The sequence below is a fragment of the Streptopelia decaocto genome, assembly GCF_964273445.1.
Source record: "Streptopelia decaocto genome assembly, chromosome: 4".
Classification (NCBI taxonomy): domain Eukaryota; kingdom Metazoa; phylum Chordata; class Aves; order Columbiformes; family Columbidae; genus Streptopelia; species Streptopelia decaocto.
Window position 1 is genome coordinate 24,875,439 of NC_138658.1, and position 19,084 is coordinate 24,894,522.

A 19,084-nucleotide genomic window follows, 5' to 3' on the forward strand; every position below is an offset into this window, starting at 1 on the left:
TTACACCGCCTGGAGTTTTTCACCCTCTCTACCATAAAAAAAACTATGCCCAGCAAGTCTGGCAGGTCGCCAGAAATCCACACATAACCCTCACCATAACCCTCACACTCGGACAAGCAGACGGTGTGTTCAGAGAGTCAAAGCTTCAGAGCACAAAGCCAACCAGCTCCTCATCAGCTCTCAGAGAGGAAATACAACAGGGCAAGGTCACATTACAAAAAGATTAATGCTGTGCCAAAAATAGCTCTAGACCACGATGACACAAACAGTTCGCATAAAGAACAAACAGTAGGGAACAACAAGCTGTGCGGCTATAATTCAATTTAGGAGTTCTGGTAATAAAGAGAACAATGCAGTTCAAACAGTTTGTGTATCAGTACCTTGCAGAATTACTAGAATTACAGCTCCCTCAACTCAATCCTAGAAACACAGAGCCTCCCTCACCAATTTATCCTGTACCCACCACAACATTTGGTGACTGTGTCCTCTTCCAGAGCAGCTCACTCAGACCAGTAAAGATGTTTTTCTGACACAGGAGAATGAGTTCTGAACTGGCCGCCCAGCACATACCTTTGCTGCCAGCCTGCAGAGAGCTTAAGTGAGATGCTAGAGCCAGAGAGAAACCAGTGGTGAAACACTGAGCGACCACCATCGAGGGAGTATTCCAAATGTGCTAACTAGGTATAGAGAGAATCAAAGTATTCATACTGCTGGGAAGCCAGCACACAGAGGCTGGGAGGGCGAGCTTGTGTTCACTAACACTACAGTGAATCAAGACTGGTTTGACTGATTTTGGGAGTGAGGCTTTGGTCCAGAAATTCAAAGGTCATGTCAAACGCATAAAATAACTGGTTCTATGTCCTATGTGATTTTTGTTGCCCTGTGCAGGTATCTTCAAATCATTACTCTCTACATAATGTTCCTATGTATCGTATATCTAGTACAAGCAGTACTGTGCATAATCTGAGTACCAGCTGATATTCTGCCTACATGTGAAACATGTATGAAAGCCTTTACCAATTTAAGCCCTGAGCTGTCTGTCTTCCCCCCTCTGCTGCTGTAAGAGCCTGGCTCTACTTTGAGTTAACACCGATCTCGAATTTCATTTTTCTGTTTAGACAGAGAAAATACCCAAACACATATTATGCTCCTTTATCCTTGTGCTCATGGTTTTTAGAATCCATGGTACCTTCCAAGAACCCATTCATGGGGGAAGCACCACAAGGAATGCTGAAGATTGACAGATTCTGTTTCCAAGTCAGACGTCCACTTCAGTGATTATAACAGCAGCCAATTAATTCAGGTTAGAGACTGGTACATTAAAAGCAGCAATGAAGACAGCAATTCAGGACAGACAAATGAAAAGACAAACTCTACAGAAAGACGTTAAAAATTACTTAAGCAATATAGGTCATTAAAAAGAGACCCAAGTGCTTTCAGGTAAAGTGGGCATAGGCCTAAGAGAGAGACGGGTTCCCGTCAGGAAACAAATCAACCAGCTCCAATGAATATGTTGCTAAACTATTTTATCATTTGATAGGTTGTACAGAAAGGCTGTTAAGTTTCTGCAGAAGTTTTGCAGGGATTGCAAGTACATATAAAACTTGAAAACCACCACAAATAAACTACCTGTTCTTGTTTACTGGAAGAGGAAGCCTCAAATCCTGCGAGTCCTGTGGAAGGATGCTTTAAAAACATGCTCTCAGACCTTCCACATACTAATAAAATGTCATCCTTTCTTAAGGTTATCATGGCCATCTAAGAAGTCATTTGTCACTGGCAAGTGAAATACATGGCTGCTTAAAAACAAAACAAAACAACAAAAAACCCAATGAACCAACCAAAAACCAAAAACCACAAATAACAAACACAGCTGACACACCAACTCCATTTCTGAAACTGAAATTCATGCGAAGCTTCTACAAATGTTCATTCACTGCCAGTAGCTAAAACCACGCTCTCCTACAGCAGGACACCAATTAAACTGATTTAATGACCCTTGCATCATGCTAGAAATGCATCTCTTACCGTGGATTTAATTGTTCAACTAGATGTTTTAAGTTGTACCATATGTAGGTTTATTTCTGCTAGCTGGTTAGAAAGAGGGCTGGAATTAGAAATAACAGGGAAGTGGCTCCAGAGGCGTAACTGAGGAGCAGAGTGTAAGGATCAGGGAAGGAAGCCTGGAACAGTCAGAAACGAACCGGAATTTTCTCAGGCCTAAGGCCATTTGTGTTCAGCAAAAAACAGCTTTCTAGTAAAGACTTAATTTTGCATACAAATGTTTTGTTTAGGGATTATTACACTCTCCTGCTAGGAAGGGAAGAAAAATGCTTCCTTTTGGGGAACTATCTGCTTCTAAACAAAGAAAATATTACATACAGGCTTGTATTTGGAAATAAAACAATGATTTTCATAACCAGTGAATTCCAAGTCAATATCTAGTTATGGCCTGCACAGTGCCAGTGTGGACTATAGCCACGCACAGCTCTGTTTTCTTGCATTCACCAACATTTAAAAACATTCTTTATCTCTAGAGGAGAATGAGAGTTGTGCATATGGTCCTTCTCACCTTGAGGATATTACATTAGTACCATCCTCATCATTGTCCTATTTGCTTTGACAGTCCCAGTGATTAAATGAACACACCCAGTTCTATATTCTGGGTTATTTGGCTCTAGTATATAATATTTCACATTTGCTGGCTATCACATACTGCCACTTAAATATGCTTTTCTCAGCTGATTGCAATGGTGACTAAAGCAGTAGGTAACATTTTGCGCTATAAGGTACTGCATACTTCTTTAGAGGAATTCAGACCCATGAGAGACTGCAACAGGAGTTTTGTTTTACTAAATATCCATTTATGTGCTTTCCTTCTCCCTTGTGCATGCACACAAATGCAGGTAGGTGAGCTGGATAATTTTAAACTCTTCTGAACTACTGGAGTATACATCAATGATGGCAGTTATGAAAATCCAAACCACACAGGTACATCAATCACATAAGTATTAATATCTGTCTCAGTGATATGTCAGATATTTTTTCTCATTCAGCAATCTTAACTCTCATGTCATCTGGTAATTACTGCAATGGACACTAAATGGAAAGAGGCAATCTAAAAAGATAAATCCAATTTTGTAACCTTTCTACATAAAAATGGTAAAACAAACCTTTTTGTTATTTGCCTTCTGTGGTACCACATTCACTGTGCTAATTTTACCGAACAAATAGTCATAATCCACTTAGTATCATTACAAATGTATGATGTGTAAAGCCACTGAGGGAACTTTAAATTTAAAATATAAGCCACACAAGTAAAGAGAAGCAACTACCCTAAGGCAAGCAAAATGGATTCCCCGGAGGGGACAATTTTACAGAGGTGAAGCTGTGCTGGAAATAACAAGGATATTTCAAATAGTACCAAGCGTGAGTGATTGCCTAATTGCACTGTTAGCTCCTTAAAGCGGATTTCACAGTATGTGCAGATAAGTGCAGAGGGAATGAAGTATATATTGATTTTTGGTTTTCAACTGACATACAATTTTCAGTATGTTTTTTTTAATTCACACAAAAGGGCTCAGCATTTATCAGTTGTACCTCCCCTTTCCAAGACTGCAAGTAATGCTGATGTTCCAGTTTTCATGTTATGAGGGCTGGGATGTTGGATGTTTCAGATCAGATATGGCATTTTCTCATTCAGTGAGTTTGAGACATTTCAAACACTTGCTCCATTCTCATACACATAGCTCACAATTCCTCAGCAACATCTTATCCAACTAGAAGATCAGGATCAAATTAATACGTCGACGTTTTTGCCACTCTCCAACTTGTCCTGGATTCACTCTGCATGTTTATAACTGACTTCGGTATCAGAACATCCAGCTGCTAACTCATGAGAGCTGCCATTTGTCAAACACGTTTTATGTTTCAAAAGTTATACATACGTTTTACTGAATTTGCTAAGAAAGCATAAAGAGAAGAATGATTAATGATAATTTCTCACACAAACATATCCAGAAGCCTACATACATATTACAAAGCATCTTCACCTATTCTGTGTTCTTTCATTCACGTGTGCTTACACGCATAAGAAAAAATGGCAGTATGAAAAATGGCATACTCCTCAAACATCAGCTCTTTGTGCTTGTTCCAACACCGGTGACAGCAGCGAGTCTTTGTCCAGCTAGAGCTGGTGACCTGGCACCGCTGCAGCAGTGTGACCTGGATTCCATTGTGTTTCGTGCCCCATCAACAAAATCACCAGCTCAGCTCGAACTGCAAAAATCTGATTATTGATGTATGAGAAGGGACAAAACGTAAATTAATAAACAGAAGCTAGGTAGATTTTCCAGTATTGGGATTTTGACTAATAATAACAACACATAATTACACATTAAACACAGTGGATCTGAAGTTTATGAGACGAAGTAAGCATGGACGGACTCCTTGTATATATTTTTTCCTTTTCCCTACAGCAACTTTTCATATTGTGGCCACTTCCCAAGAGCTCAACTTGCCATACAGGTTGCATCAAACCTGAAGACTATGCTACTGTTAAGCACAATGAAAAGTTGCCTCAAAACAAGGTAATCATATAGACACTCTATAAACATTGCGAAATGAACTTCACTTCTGAGTTTACAGATGAAACAAAACTTTGGAGGAAGTACATGCCCAACAGAAACAATAGCAGAGATCGGGAGAGAATTTAAGTCTGCCCGACTTGTGAACCATTGACACAGCTAAATCACACATCTCCAAACACAAATGTGAAAAAGCAAACAGAAGAAGTACACTTCACAGCCAGACACATGGACATATGAAGTCAGTGTTGTATAAATTCTCAGCTTCAGAATCAGAACTGCAGTAGCCGAGATTTATAGGTAACTCCTGCTGATGTTTCTAATTGCTATAGCGGAGATTACGAGCCTTCTTCACGGCAGCAGCATGTAAAATCTCCTCTCTATTTCATCTGCTAAAGCTCAGCTAGCATGCCTGTTCCTGGGGCTCATTAGTGTATGCTACAGATGTTGCTATATAATCTTGCAAAACACCAAAATGACGCAGCTCAGCCCTGATCTCGTTTGTTTTGAGTAGACAGGACTTGTGTACCTCTTTCAAGCTGTACCCATCAGTGGCTGTTCAGCACATCATCTTCCTGGAGTTTGGGGCCAGCTGATTAAGCATTTCCACCACAGTCATTTGGCTTACAGACACAGAAAAATAACCTTTGGTTTCTGCCATTCACCTGCATGTCTCTTTGGTAGACACTGTGGCAGAGACATGACCAGTAATATTTAATGTTGCCAAGTAAGGAAAACATACCCAAATGGATGCTTCTTTACCATAATTTTCTGTTTTTAAATAAGTTGCACAGTATTTTAACAGTCAGCAAGTACACCACAAACATTCACTAGCTGTCACTTCCCACGGGCCTTGGGGTCCTTAAAACATTCCGGTCAATCATTGTCTCTCTTGCCTTCCAATAAGAAACAAACAAATCTCATCAGAAGACAATTCACTTTTCTTTTCCAGAACATTATTAATTATTGACTTCAAGTGAGGGTCAGGACTGAGGAAACTGCTGGAGTTAAATGAGTATTACAGACATTTGTCTTTTGTGCATCCGTGATACACATAGCTCTATGCGTATAAAAATTTCTCACTTCATAGGAACAGGAAAAGGAGGAAAGTAAATGATTTGCAGCAATCAAGTTCATGTCATGGCATATTTTTGCACTAAAAGGTGAAGCTATACTTTCCTTGCATTGCTATCAGTTAAAGGTCCCACAAAATAAATGTAACCTGCCACTTCTTCCTAATTCACATAAGACCCTCAATGGGAGTGAAGGATCCCGATTCCATTTTGGACATGTGTTATGGGTGTCACCTTAGGGCACACACTGGGGCCAACCACTGTTCAGCAGTCTCTTAAACCAGAACTTCATTACCATCGTATTATTTCTGACCAGATTTAAATAGGCTTGGTGGCACTCATAATCCACTGGTTCTGTTTCTCTGATTGCACACTCTGAATATACGGACTACTTCTATCAGAGCTTACAGGACAGCTAAACTTACTAAAAAAATTAATCTTACAGAGGACTGAAGTCATATACAGCTGAATGAACAGGACTGGGTTCTTCCTTGGCTCAGTAAACTCGTTAGGTTTGCAAAACCCTATAAATATTGGAATATGAATTGGACCTGGAGCCTCAAAACCATGTAGGTTTGTTACTATGGTCACAGTGACTTTTATTTTAAGACCAAAGGCCCAAAGAAATACAGAAAAGCAGACTTCCCTTCCAGGCAGTTTTATAGCTAACAAAAGATACTGAGATTGGTGAAAAGAGAAATCCTGTCTTTGTGGAACTCACGAAATGCCAGCCATCAGCCATTTCAAATGATACTAAGATTAAGGTAATCCAGATATTTTTGATTAAGCCAAACCATTAGCAATACTTTCCCTTACCAGCTTTTCACAAATGGAAATTCTCCAGAAATGCTTTGAAACCAGACATCAAAGTCAGAAAAAAAAGACATTTTAGAGTGATAATAGGAAACATACAGAAAAATCTACAAAACCACATAATGGTATTAACATCCGCTGCTGCCACAGGTTTTGCAGCACCGTGGGTCAGCCAGTACAGCAGATCATGTCCTTCAGGTATGAAGGCCAGGCTGGAGGATTTTACCTGTCAAAAGAAGGCTTCTCTCCGCAGTCAAATGCATCTTGCAGCTCCTTGACAAGATTAGCCTGCCCAGGCAGTCGAAAAAGGCCTTCTTCCTTCAGCCCCCGCTGTCGGATGAAGTCCACACACTGCTCCACCAACATCGGAGCCAGCCGGTTCCCATATCGCTTTTCGTATCTGACAGTATCTTCCAGCTTCTGGCCAAAAATACCTGCATGAAAAAGAGAGATGTGTCTTGGTTGAGATTCATAAAAACATCTGAGGAGCTCATGTCTTCTATTACAGCTCACACAATTTGCAGGTCAGTTAAATACACGGACAGTTAACCTACTCCTTTCTTAAGGATAAAAATGCTCAATTTCACCTTTGATACTCTCTTGGAAATACGATGCTGACGTATTCTACAGCAATACTCAAAAACGTTATTTAAAATAAACTATAGTAAATGATTTTTCAGACCAAAAGCACAGAAAATACAGAAATAATGCAAATAGGCTTTTCCATCACAAAACTTCTGATTCAAAAGTGATACACATCTCCAACTTCTTTGGCTCATGCCTAATTACATATAAATGAAAGTAGTTCCTGTATCAGTTTCAATGGCATATAAACATTACATGTGGAAAGCAGAAGATTTATAATCATAATTTGGGATGTTGTTCCTACCAAACCAAATTATTGATTTGTTTTATTAAAAAATTATTACGTTTTCCCATAACGACCACTCCTGTAATGTACTACCGATTGCACTATCACTGTCTGCTTTAGCAGCAATAGATTTTATTGTACGAAAATGATCCTGACATAAAAGGTGAAATATGTCAGACGAACCGCAGCAAATCAGTATTTATACTTAATCTCAGAAGAACATGGAATTTTACTGACAGAATTAACTTCAACCCTGACCTGAGGATACTGCTGGCACTAGCAACACAGCTATACTTCATAACTTATTTTGCCTCTCCCTTTGAAGCTGCGGAGACAGCCACCACAGACAGCATCACAATAACGCTCAGACATGTCATGTGTGATGGAAGCTCTCTCCTGAGACCACCAGTTGTTGAACAGAACTGGAGCTGAAGCAAGGCAATTCCATTTCTGTATAGCAAGATAATGAGTAGTTCTAAGGCAGCCATGATGAGAAACTAAAGACCAAATAACTACCTGTACTTGGAAGGCTCCCCACTATAAAGTGCAGGGAAAAAAGCAGGAAGTCAAATTGTGTCCTTCACTGAGCACACAGTTCCTACTGGTTTAAAAATATTCAACAAGCAGAACAGAAGTGTTTTGGTTTGCTTTTTCTAAAGAAAGACCAAAGTTGAGCTAGTTGGCTTTTGCTTTTGGCCCGAAAACATCAAAAATTACAAATACACGAACAAGTAACCACAAGCTAAGATAGGATTCCAACTGAAGCATCCCTCAGGGTAACCTTCCATGTGCACATTTTTCCTTCAACAATAGAAGTGAAGAGTTGCTTTGCATATGCTCTAGAATGTTATGGCCAGCGCGAAGGAAGATGTTAGTTGCACATACTGAAGGTCTGGGATTTGTATTTAAGTGCAATTATATTTAATGTAGCACAGGAAATGACTGGCGAGAGTAACTGATGACCAGCTAAGATATCCAGAAAGCCTTCTGAGATACAAAGCAGCATATTTTGTGATTTCCATGGTACCCATATTTGAGGATGCCAAAACCAGCAGTAGGTAAGGGGACTGAACATCCCACAGTCACTCTTTATCAGCTCACTTTTTTCATGTTGTATAAAGCCCAAATCACAACAATTAGCAATTAGAGAAGGAATTATTGAAATTTCAGAGTGAGACAAGCTTAGAAGAATACTGACTGATGTGGAATATTTGGCGTTCACAAAGCTCAGTCTCTTCAGGCTGGCAGAGGAGGTAAACTAAGTTTTATTTCTTACATACCTTCCTAACCTCCTGCAAACTGGCTATGGGGATGGCAGGAGAATTAAATCAATTAGTTCCTAGTTTTTGTCTAAGTTAAGGGTTGCTGCTGGCGCCAGCCCAGGTCACTGTCCTCCAGGGCACCCAGGTCCTCCTCCTCAGAGCTGTTCCCCTGAGGTTATTCCTTCTCAGGTGTAGGACTTGACTCCAGTTTATCCTACCAATACAGAGTCAGAGTTTCCTTTCAAGACCCAGGAGGTCTCTTGGTTTTAAACAAAAGAGTTTTTACCTCTTTTCAAACAAAATTAATCAGTGTAAGGTACAGATATTCCAATTATATGATGTACAACTACAATTCATGCCCACTAACAGTACAATTAGTATGAATAAGCTTTTTCCTATAGGCTACACTTTCTTCTCTCCATGTTAACATTCTTTAATCATAATGTGCATACTGCAGACTACCTTACACTTTTAGAGGAAAGAGTAAGTTCTCAAACCTACCAGAGTGCTTTGAAACTCGTGTTACTAATGAGACTGTAATCAGAACACATCACTTTCTACTAACGCATTTTTGAGGGATGCTGCCTTCCCTCTTCCCCCCCGTTTTAGAATTAGCTTTCAAAGCATGTTGACTAGATAATAAATAAAATCAGAATAAGGGGTTTCTGTGCAGTGGGAGCAAAAACCATTCCTATATTATTATAAATTGCTCATGCATCACAACAAAAATTGTATTGAAAACAGGTGGCAACCATAAACTGTTAAGGTGTCTGTAACTAGTGTCAAACAGTATTTTTGAAGACAAATAGAAAGCAACAAGCAATTCACATACAAAAGGTGACTATTAAATGGATATGAAAGCTTGGTTTGTATTGTAGCAGCAAATCACAGGTACTGAATGAAGAAAATCTTAAAAATAACTAAACACATGCCTGATACCTCATCTAATGCATTTCCCTCACCTAACAAATGGAGGACACTGCAGAAGACAGCACTTGGCCATGGAAGGAATCAGTCATGATAAGCCTGCATAAATATTGCCTTGATGTTGCAGACATGCTGATGTCTTGTGGAAAAAGTATTCTCTTGCCAGGGGCAGAAGTGGCAGAAACATGACAGCTCTGCTTCCACATCATGTTGTTGTGACTTTTACCTTGTTCATTATCTTCCTGGTGTCTGTTGAGTTTTTTCACTGTTTTGGAATCAAAGCCATCACCATTGCCCTGCAAGGTGCGCCTTCTTCCACCATCCCTTTCCAACGCTTTTAACCCCTCTTCTGCTGCAAATAACTACCACAGAGACCCTGCAGATTAACAGGTTATGAAGGCTAAGATGTCAACTATTATGATGCAAAGGCAATGCTGTAAAAGAATTGCAGCTGCAAACACAGTTACCTTAGTGGTTTGCAGAGGCAGACCATAATGAACACTATCAGCTGTACCTAGTAACTACCAGCATCTCTTTTACAGAAGAGTGAGGAAAAGACAGCCCAAGACATGGAGACTATAGTATGACCAAAACCAGAGAGATAATTTCACATGACAAAGTAAATTTCCACTGCAGTAACTAAACAAGAACACCTCTGTGGAGAAGGGAATCAAAGAGAGCCCTCATGACTCATGTAATCCAAACCCACGTTCCCCTCCTAAACCTCAAAGTCTCCAAAACCCAGACATGCACAGATGCTGACCTGCACTTTGGTTTATCCTTGGGGTAGGGTGCCAGAGGGAAGGCAGGCAGACAAAACCAACAAGAAACCTTGAGATTCAGAATGACAGCAGCTTGGCTTCCCCACAGCAAGAGAAAGGCAGGGAAATGTACGGGATTCCAGTTCTGACCAGTCATTAGATTTAATCAGTAAAACTGCTTTTTCCAAGAGACTTTTGTAGGTCTTTAAAGTTATATCCAATTAAGCCAAGATCATGCATAACATCAAAAAGGAAAATCACATGATAGTAAAGGGCATGCTGAGCTGTTATTCATTAACTAGAACATTCCTGTGGCAGAAGTTTTGTAAACATTTTGAGAAACTGTCATTCCAAGCTTAACAGGTACCCATAAAGCTTATGAAAGACACTACAGTACTATATCCAAACCCTGTGTATGTCTACTCAGGAGTTGTGAAAGCACTGTGGTATTTTCACTGTGGTACATATTCAATGCTAATGTTTTTAAAATCTAACAATTCTATTAGTCAATTATTTCCTTAGCTACTGAACGCATGCAGGGGCCACATCTGAAGTCTACTGAGTCCAAGCTTCTGATTCAGTAAGAAAGAAGAGAAAGATGCAGGTGGCAGTTCTGACTCTTTGCTCCACGAGGAACAGCTTGAAAAAGCCCACCTGCCGCTCCAGCTCTGCCACAGCACATGCAGAGTATTTCTGCCTTTCCCAAGCCACCCCTCAGCAATTCAAATGACGTTATTTTCAGACAGCAGAAAGCACAGAGGGCTGATGCTTTTAAAAAGACCCACACCTGTACATATGTTCTCTCAACATGCAGCAGAGAGGACCTCTGTCCTTCCATGACAAATTCTGAATTTATGGGCTATACTAGTCACAAAGGGTGAGTTAAGGTCAAAAGAATTGATCTCGGCTTTGGATCAGAATTTTAAGCAGCTCTCAATTCTAAATGAGTAATTCATTGACAGCGAAAATAACAGATCAGGTGAACAGCTTTCAACAGCAGGGCTGGGAACAAAGGTCCTAGAATAACACAAAGAAGTGGCTGTCATGGCCACATAGCACTTAATATGGAGTTCTAAATTATTATTTCTTATCGGCTTTCTGCTCCGGTGTTCCTCAGCACTCCCTGCTATTTTGAGTGGATCAAAGCAGGGAGTGTTTTCTTCTTCTCTACAGAATTTTATAGTGTACAGGAGAGGAAAAAAACTCACCAAAAATAGCAGTGGCATAATTATGTTCGTGCCTGACTCATTTTCTTTCTGTCAAGCCTTCTCCTACCCCAGAGTCAGTGCCATGCCAGCAGTAGATACAGTAAGATTAATACAGTAAGATTAATGCCTGCCCTGGAGTTTAGCACACCTGCAGACCAGAGGTTACTGCTTAGAAAATAAAACCCTAGGAAATAAGAGCAGACCTAGCTACAGGCTGAAAGGGAATGGAGGCAATTTTAAAATCATCACTGAGAACTCAGCACAGTCAATCACATCAGAGCCTGCACCATTCCCCTGGCCAATGCCCATACCACCTCTTGCTCCGAAACTCTGCTCACCCACACCATGCTATTGCATGTTCTCACCCCAGCAAAGTTACTCTCAGTTATTGCCTTCTCAACTTGCACATACTCTGAGGAGTTTCCCGTGGTGGCACTTAGAGCACACCTACTCTAAATTGGATTTTCAAAACTCTTGGCTCTGTCTCTGTTCAAATGCTGTCCTCTGAGCCCTGACCTCTCCTATGGCATGACTTCAGACCAGGTCTGACATTTCATTGTTCAGTGCCTATCACAATGCAGCTTTGATCTGGATTTCCAGGAAGGGTCCTGCACCTTGTGTAACTGGTGAAGATGATGATGTATCTCTGCCTAAAAATACAATGTTGTGCAGTTCATCCATTTCATGGTTTACCCTGCTAATTTTCTTTTCTGTATTGTGCTGCACAGCTTAGAACTAATCGATCTGCTTTACACAAGTCCAAGCTAGGCTTGCAGAAGGCTAGTTTTGTCTTTTTTTCATACTTAGTCATACATTCTGCAAATGAAGTTTTATGCCAGAGTTTTCACATACAGAGAAGTACGGCAATTAGGAAGCAGTTAGCCTAATCTGCCTGTGCAACCATAGTAAAGGCTTGACTAAACGTCTAGTTAATGTCCATCTTTCTGTTGACTTCAGTGGGACAGGGACCTAGTTAAACATGCACATGCAGCATTTTGTAGCTCTGATCTAGGGGCCTCGTGACTACGTTCTTGACATGTATAAGAAAGTAACTAAAACAAACAATATGCAGAGGAAAGCAAATTAGTAGCATGGCCTTGATTATTCAGTCTTTTGCCACAAGTGCTGCAGCTTCACTTGGGGTTTTAGACATGAAGCCTTTCTGTCTGAGAACATACAGGACAAGAATCAACAGCTGAAACTCTTCTTGGAGAGACTAAGGCTGCACTCCAGGCACAAAGGCAGCTGTCAGCAAAATTATCAGTTAATCCTTTATTCAACTTCCCAACATTTCTCAAATAGTTAAGCGTATAAACGGGGCACAGACATTTCTAATTCACATCGACACCTTGAATTGCACTTACACACTTCATACAGACACAGCCCCATCTTCCTGGCCAGGCTCCAGAAGGACTGAGCTCCACAACCCAGGGAAACACTAGCCTTGGGGATGAAGGGCTGCAGGTGCACACAATTTTCAGTGCCATCTCGTCCACAGGCAAGAGCTGATCTCTGCTGTGGTTCAGCAGGGAGCATCTCACTGTTGTCATCCCTCGTACCAGGGCACTGCCTCTGCCTGCACACACAGCCCTCAAAAGCAATGACGACACCATATCCCTGAGTCTTGTGAGCAGAGAGCTGCATGGTCTCGCAAAAGGACAAATACCAGCACGGAGGAACAGTTTAGGGAGGAGTAGGAGATGAGGATGATTCTATTCACATAAACCCTGCGTAAGATCGTTTCTCACATTACAGAACAATGTGACAAATTTAGCCCTTTCACTTGGGTTTCCATGTCCAGCACAGCTTTAAAGGCAGCACCATCCTCTTGCCCCACACAAAGTTTTCATCCTCATCACAGAGGTAGGTAGTTTCTTCCCCCCCCGCCCCAAGCACCATGGCACCTTATTATCGTTTGTCTCATCTCTTTCTCAGACATGTGTTTCCCTTCCAGCTGACATATTTTGAAAGCCAGCCTGCTATGCCCCCTCTCCCCTCAGCACTGCCATGCTCTGCTTCCATAGGAGTATGTGCAACGCAGAAGAAAATTGGCTTTTAACACGTCTCTGCAGCAGGTGGAAAGGCAAACACAGGCTGCAGGGCAGCAGGATGAAGTGGCAATCCAGCGATTGCAGCAGGACAGTGCGTCATCGGGCTGCACTTCAATCTACAGGAATCTCTGAATCCAAGGACTTAGTCTTCTGCACAGATACACATTTATCATGTTGCTTTGCTCCCTCTCTTCTCCTCCCTCCTCTGACACAGAAAAAATGCAAGTCCAAACTCTTCCCTAATGTTGTGCCAGCCAAAGAGGCGACTCAGAGCATCACAGCTTCTATTCCCCAACTCCCCTCACTGATTTTTTTCTCGGAGGCTCTGCAGTAATCTTGTCTCAAGCCACCTCATTCAGGCAACCCATTCATGGGCTATTATGTAGAAGAGACAGAAACAGCTGGCCAACTATAAACAAATGAACAAAGAGGTAAATAAATAATCTGTGGAATGTCGGCATCTGCATTGTTTCATGCCTTTTTTTTTTTTTTTTTTTAATACTCTCCTCTGCCCCTGCACACACAGCCCCCTGGACTTCTCAGAAACTATGGCTTCACTAGCAAAGCAGAACACAGCAACAGAACAGACCTACCTTTACGGAAACTAAAACACCGCTTAATTCTCCTGTAAGTAGTTTTAGGAATGAAAGGAGCTGCTGCTAAGGCACCTGGGCTGCGGACTCCAGCATTTCTGTCTTCAGGCATCATACAGGCCAGAGCCCCCACGTCCCTCCAAAGCTCTCCTTTACCAGCTGCATCCAGATGAAACACCACGACTGCTCATCATTACTGACTGCTGAGGAGTTCTTATAACAGTGTATTATCCTCTGGAGGTAGGAGATTTGTGATCTTCTAGATCTTGGGTAGGGCTTGAAGTGATTTTAATGTTCTCTTCCCTGCTTCAATTTTGCTTTGGGGAACAATTTCCTTCCGTCTCTCTATTTCCTTTCGTTCCTTTTATTTCCTGCGGCAAGACAACTGTCTATTATGCAATGTCACAACAAAGGAGTTTCAGCAAAGAGATATATCTTCCATTCAAACAGAAGTGCTTGCACAGACAGAGGGGGAGAAAGACCTCTTCCAGCTGGAACGGGGGTGAAGCGCCAGAGACTCCAATTCCACAGGAAAAGGTCAGCACTTTGCAGTGTGCAAGGGGAAAGAGGAGAACAATACCGAAAAGGACACCAAAGAATCCTCCGGGATCCGACACTCCTTGCTGGCTCCCCTTGTGTCTGCGATCGAGGAGCACAAACACCAGCCCCTTCACCCAAAAGGTTCTCTGTCCATAACGGATTCCTTTCAAAAGGCCTTTTATAAACCCAGCCGCCTGTCTGATGTTCTCCTGGGTTTCTTGCTTGCTTTATTGCCTTCAAACTACCAGCAGCTCTCGTGGGAGAGGCGCGTCAGATGCAGCAGCGTCGTGTCCGTGCCGGCAGGATCCCGGGGAGCTGCTGAGGAATACGTACGTGCCTCCACGCGGGGATGCTCTGCTTGCTCGCTGCCTCCCAGTCCCACGCCTGGCAATGGCAACCACGGCTGCTGCCGCTGCCTCTGCCGGCCCCTTGTGTGCAGCAGGTGCAGAGAAGCAATGCAGAGGAGGGAGCCGCCGAGACGCAGATTTGTCTGCTCCTGCGGGTGACTTTGAGGTGACTTCAGGCGGCTGTCGTGTGTGGCAGCTCCAACAGCAGGCAGGCTGCGCTTGGCTCCGCCAGAGGTGCCAAACCTTATGCTCCTGCCCCTGCTAAAATGCTCACCCTCCTTCTTCTCGCCTCCTCTGTCCTCTCTAGTTGCAAGTTCTGCAATTAAAACTCAGGCCTTTACCCCCTGTAAAAATAGTGCCTTTTTAATCTAATCAGGAAAGGAATTTCATGTGCAAACAGGCATTACATGCCTTGGCTCATTTACATTTCTTTTCCCTTTCAGAATTTTTTCCACAGTCACCTTCTGGTGCAAAAAACAAGCTGTTTCTGATCGCCTTAGCAGATTCTCATCTGCCCCCCTCCTGCCTTCTCTTTCTAGCACAGGTTAACAAATAACCGTTTAATGATGTGGTTAATAATTTACAGAGCTGCTTGCTCTGGTACCAGGAGTCCTTTCCCACTGCCAGACAAACTTTAAATATTAGTGGCTCACCAAGGGTCAGGTACATCCATTGCACACGTGTGCTTACACACACACAGAGCTTGCTTACAATGCTTAAAGGAACCAGAAAATTCAAATAAGTTACGCAAAGCGGCCCTTGATTTCTATGACACCAGACTACTGTGGTTTACCATCTACTGCTGAAATTTAGGAAGCCAATATAAAACTGGTGTTTTGATTAATTTGCTGTCTGAAATAATTTTGTGTTTCAAGTAATTACTTGTTCCTGGTTAGGCATCATCATCTGACTGCAACTCTTCTATGTCTTGTTTATAGCTGATGTAACAGAGAAAAGGATTTTTAACTCCAGTGGCTACAGCTCATCAAGGCAGGCTCTGACACAGCTTAAGCCAGAAGTGCCCTTCTTTAGAAGGGTCAGACTGTTGCAGCAGCTGTAGCAACATCCATTGTAGTAAAGGATAATAAAAATATGAGTGTGTCCAGCCCATACGTAATTGCAGAACCATTAATAGGACTCATTAAGACTGGTTAAGATAGCTCAGAATATCAACTTAAGTAACAAGTAACTAATAAAATAGGGGATATGCTAGAGACACAGTTCTTAATGGTGGCACATCCCATGATACTGTTTTTGCCTGGTTATCACAGTCAGATCTTCTCTGTGAACATTAAACCCAAAATCATGTTCCATCTATTCTCATATTTTCCAGGAAGTTAACTGTTTGCTTCCCAATACAAATAACCCTGAAGTCAGTGTATTTTCTGAAGAAATCCAATAGGGAAAAAAATATTTATAAGTGTTTTAACTACAAATGAATTTAAACAGCAATTCAAGGATTGCACCCATCTCTTGTTCTATTCAAATCAGCATGCAAAGTCCTCAGCGAGGTGCTTCCCTCAATAATGGGCATTAAACGCTCCTACAACAATGACGGTGTCCTGAGAATTTTCATGGTGGCTGGAAGGATTCCCAGCTGTAAACCAGAAATAGTTCTTGCCCTATAAAAGCAAATGAGGGGCTGGTGAAGAAAGCACAGGGTCAGTACCTGGGAGATTTGCTTTCTATTCATAGCTCTGTGCATGGACTTCGGATAGAAATGCAGTTTCATCTCAGCTCCCTGCCTGTAAAACAGAAACACTTCACTTGCAGAACTGTAAAGTTGTCTTTCTTCATTATTTGCCACAGAAGGATATGGAGGTGGTGGAAGCCAAGTGCAAAAACCACAAAGATACTCTTTGAAAAATCCACTTCTGTTATGCTCCCAAATTGATTATTTCCACAGAAGCTTATGCTGCTACTGGACTGGAGGAACAGAACACTGAGGAGCTCAACACAAGGCCTACTTTACAAAGAGAAAGCTGGGGATGGGCAATCTTTGTGCTATATAAACAAGCAGATTTCTTACCTAGCCTAATCGCAGAAGATTGTGCTCCTCCTACCTCCCCTTCTCCCAGACACACTTGATATGCCTGCAGAAGATTGCATCTTTTAGGAGAAATCTTTCACTTTGTGGTGTTGGGTTTTGTTGTTCTTGTTGTTTTTTTGTTTGGTTGGGTTTTTTTTCTTTTTTTAAGCATCCTCCCGTAAGACCTGCATGCCCAGATCCAGGACTTCGCCAGCTCATTAACATATAGGGTGGATCCCAGTGAGATGCCTGCTTAGCACCATCTTTCCAGGGCACATGTCCCCAGGAGCAGCCACAGTGAAGACAGTTGTTTGCAGAGGTGCCAGGCAAGCCCCAGCTGACCCAAGCCCGTCAGAGCAGCCCAGCAGCGAGGCCAAAACTCGTGCCTAAGAACAGCATAACCTGAGTAAAACACAAAGGAAGATGGGTGGCTGACAAGAAAAGTGTGTTCAAAACAGCAGCTTCCTTCAGTCCCTCCCATCCTCTCTCCTGTGGTCTACCTGACAGTTGAAAAAAAGATATTTGCAGTCGGTAATCGTGGTTTTCAGTGACAACTGCTCTTCTCAGTCATGAAACAGCACACACAATCCCAACTGGCTTACTTTTCCAGTCTAACACTACCTGCAGACAAGACCAAAACACAGCTCATGTATTACAGGTGTTCTTTCAGAGTGGAAAAATATTTCTGTCACCGAACTTGGGAGATCTAAGAGGTCCAAGGAGCAGTCTGATTAATTTTCCAATGTTTTATGCAAGTATCTGAATCATATTTGTATTAATAATATAGATATTATCACCAGAATAATAATGATGAAAATAATGATAGTAATTGCAGCCTACTCAACATAAGAGAGCTTTTTAAAAAGACTAGACATTCAACAATACATTTTGGTCCAGTACTACTGAAATTATTGGATATGCCAATCAAAAGGAAAAGAATCTATGCTGTAATGCTAGTGCTATTATTCTGAGGCTCACATTGGAGTGCACAGCTTTATATAATACTATTGCTGGTCTTAGCCATCACTTGCAGAAGAATCACTGACAGCTTCTTGTAACAGGCATTTATGAAACACATGGACGGTCCTTTAGCTGGTGACTAAAGGAACTGCCACACTTCTCCCTGCAGGAAAGATTATTTCATAGGCCAACTTTCTGCGAAGGCTCCCCTCACCTTGGTCATGTGCTGTAATGTGCTATCATGTGCTACCTTCATCAAGGGAAGTGGTTCCAGACAGTTTAAAGCCTTTTAATTGTGACCCCTCCATGGGAACATGCCTGATACCTGTGTTGCAAGTGAAAACAAAGGGCTTACTCCACTTTTTTGGAAAGACCTAGACCATTCTTCTCTCTTCCTCTTCACTCCAAAACTCTGGCTGTGACGAAGATGGCAGAAGAACCCTTATGTGCCTTGCTATATCCGGGAGCCTTGCATGTTCCCTCACTGACTCACCTCCTCCAAATGGTGCCCATATAACCCTGCGAATGGATTTCACCCAATCCTCCATGTCATTTTGCGTGCTCGCCATGAGAAGGTACGTCTCATGATTAGCTGTCATCCGCTCTCGGTCTCCTCCTGCAAGAGAACATAATCACACTTAGAAACTCTTTTGCTTTCCTGCCAGACCGACTGCTGAAAGCAGAAATAGCAGCCCTATAACAAGCAGAAACAGATACCATGCACTGAAGTGTTTACCATCAGACGCGGCATGAAAAGAAGGTCCTGTAAGTACAGTCCTCATCAGACAGCCAGGAGCTGTCATGCTTCCAAAAGGAAATGAGAGGATAAATGTCATCGGTAAACAAAAACAGCCCTATGCTGTTCCAAGAACCACGGGGCCCTCACTAATCTGTAACTTGATATACGCACTGGAAGTTGTGCAGCAGTTACTGTACCACAACAGAGAGGATGAACACAGAGAGATAAGTGTGCTTTGAACAAGCGGGGACAACTCTCTTCTTATTTTCCGGAACACAATGTGTCACATTTGCAGCAATAACATTTGATACACTCAAGTGTTGC

General features: G+C 42.0%; 1 protein-coding gene across 7 annotated transcripts in view; it reads right to left on the reverse strand.

Moving 5' to 3' along the window:
- ARHGAP24 (Rho GTPase activating protein 24) overlaps positions 1–19,084 on the reverse strand; it is a 244,228-nt gene that overhangs the window by 15,971 nt on the left and 209,173 nt on the right. For 6 of the 7 annotated variants that reach the window (XM_082050916.1, XM_082050917.1, XM_082050915.1 and 3 more), the window contains 2 exons: positions 18,515–18,637; positions 6,699–6,906 (listed from right to left, as the gene is read on the reverse strand). In XM_082050916.1, coding sequence (XP_081907042.1) covers positions 6,699–6,906; positions 18,515–18,637 — 331 coding nt within the window. Of the gene's footprint in view, positions 1–6,698; positions 6,907–14,145; positions 15,250–18,514; positions 18,638–19,084 lie in introns of those variants that run through there. The other variant, XM_082050918.1, reaches the window with a different exon arrangement.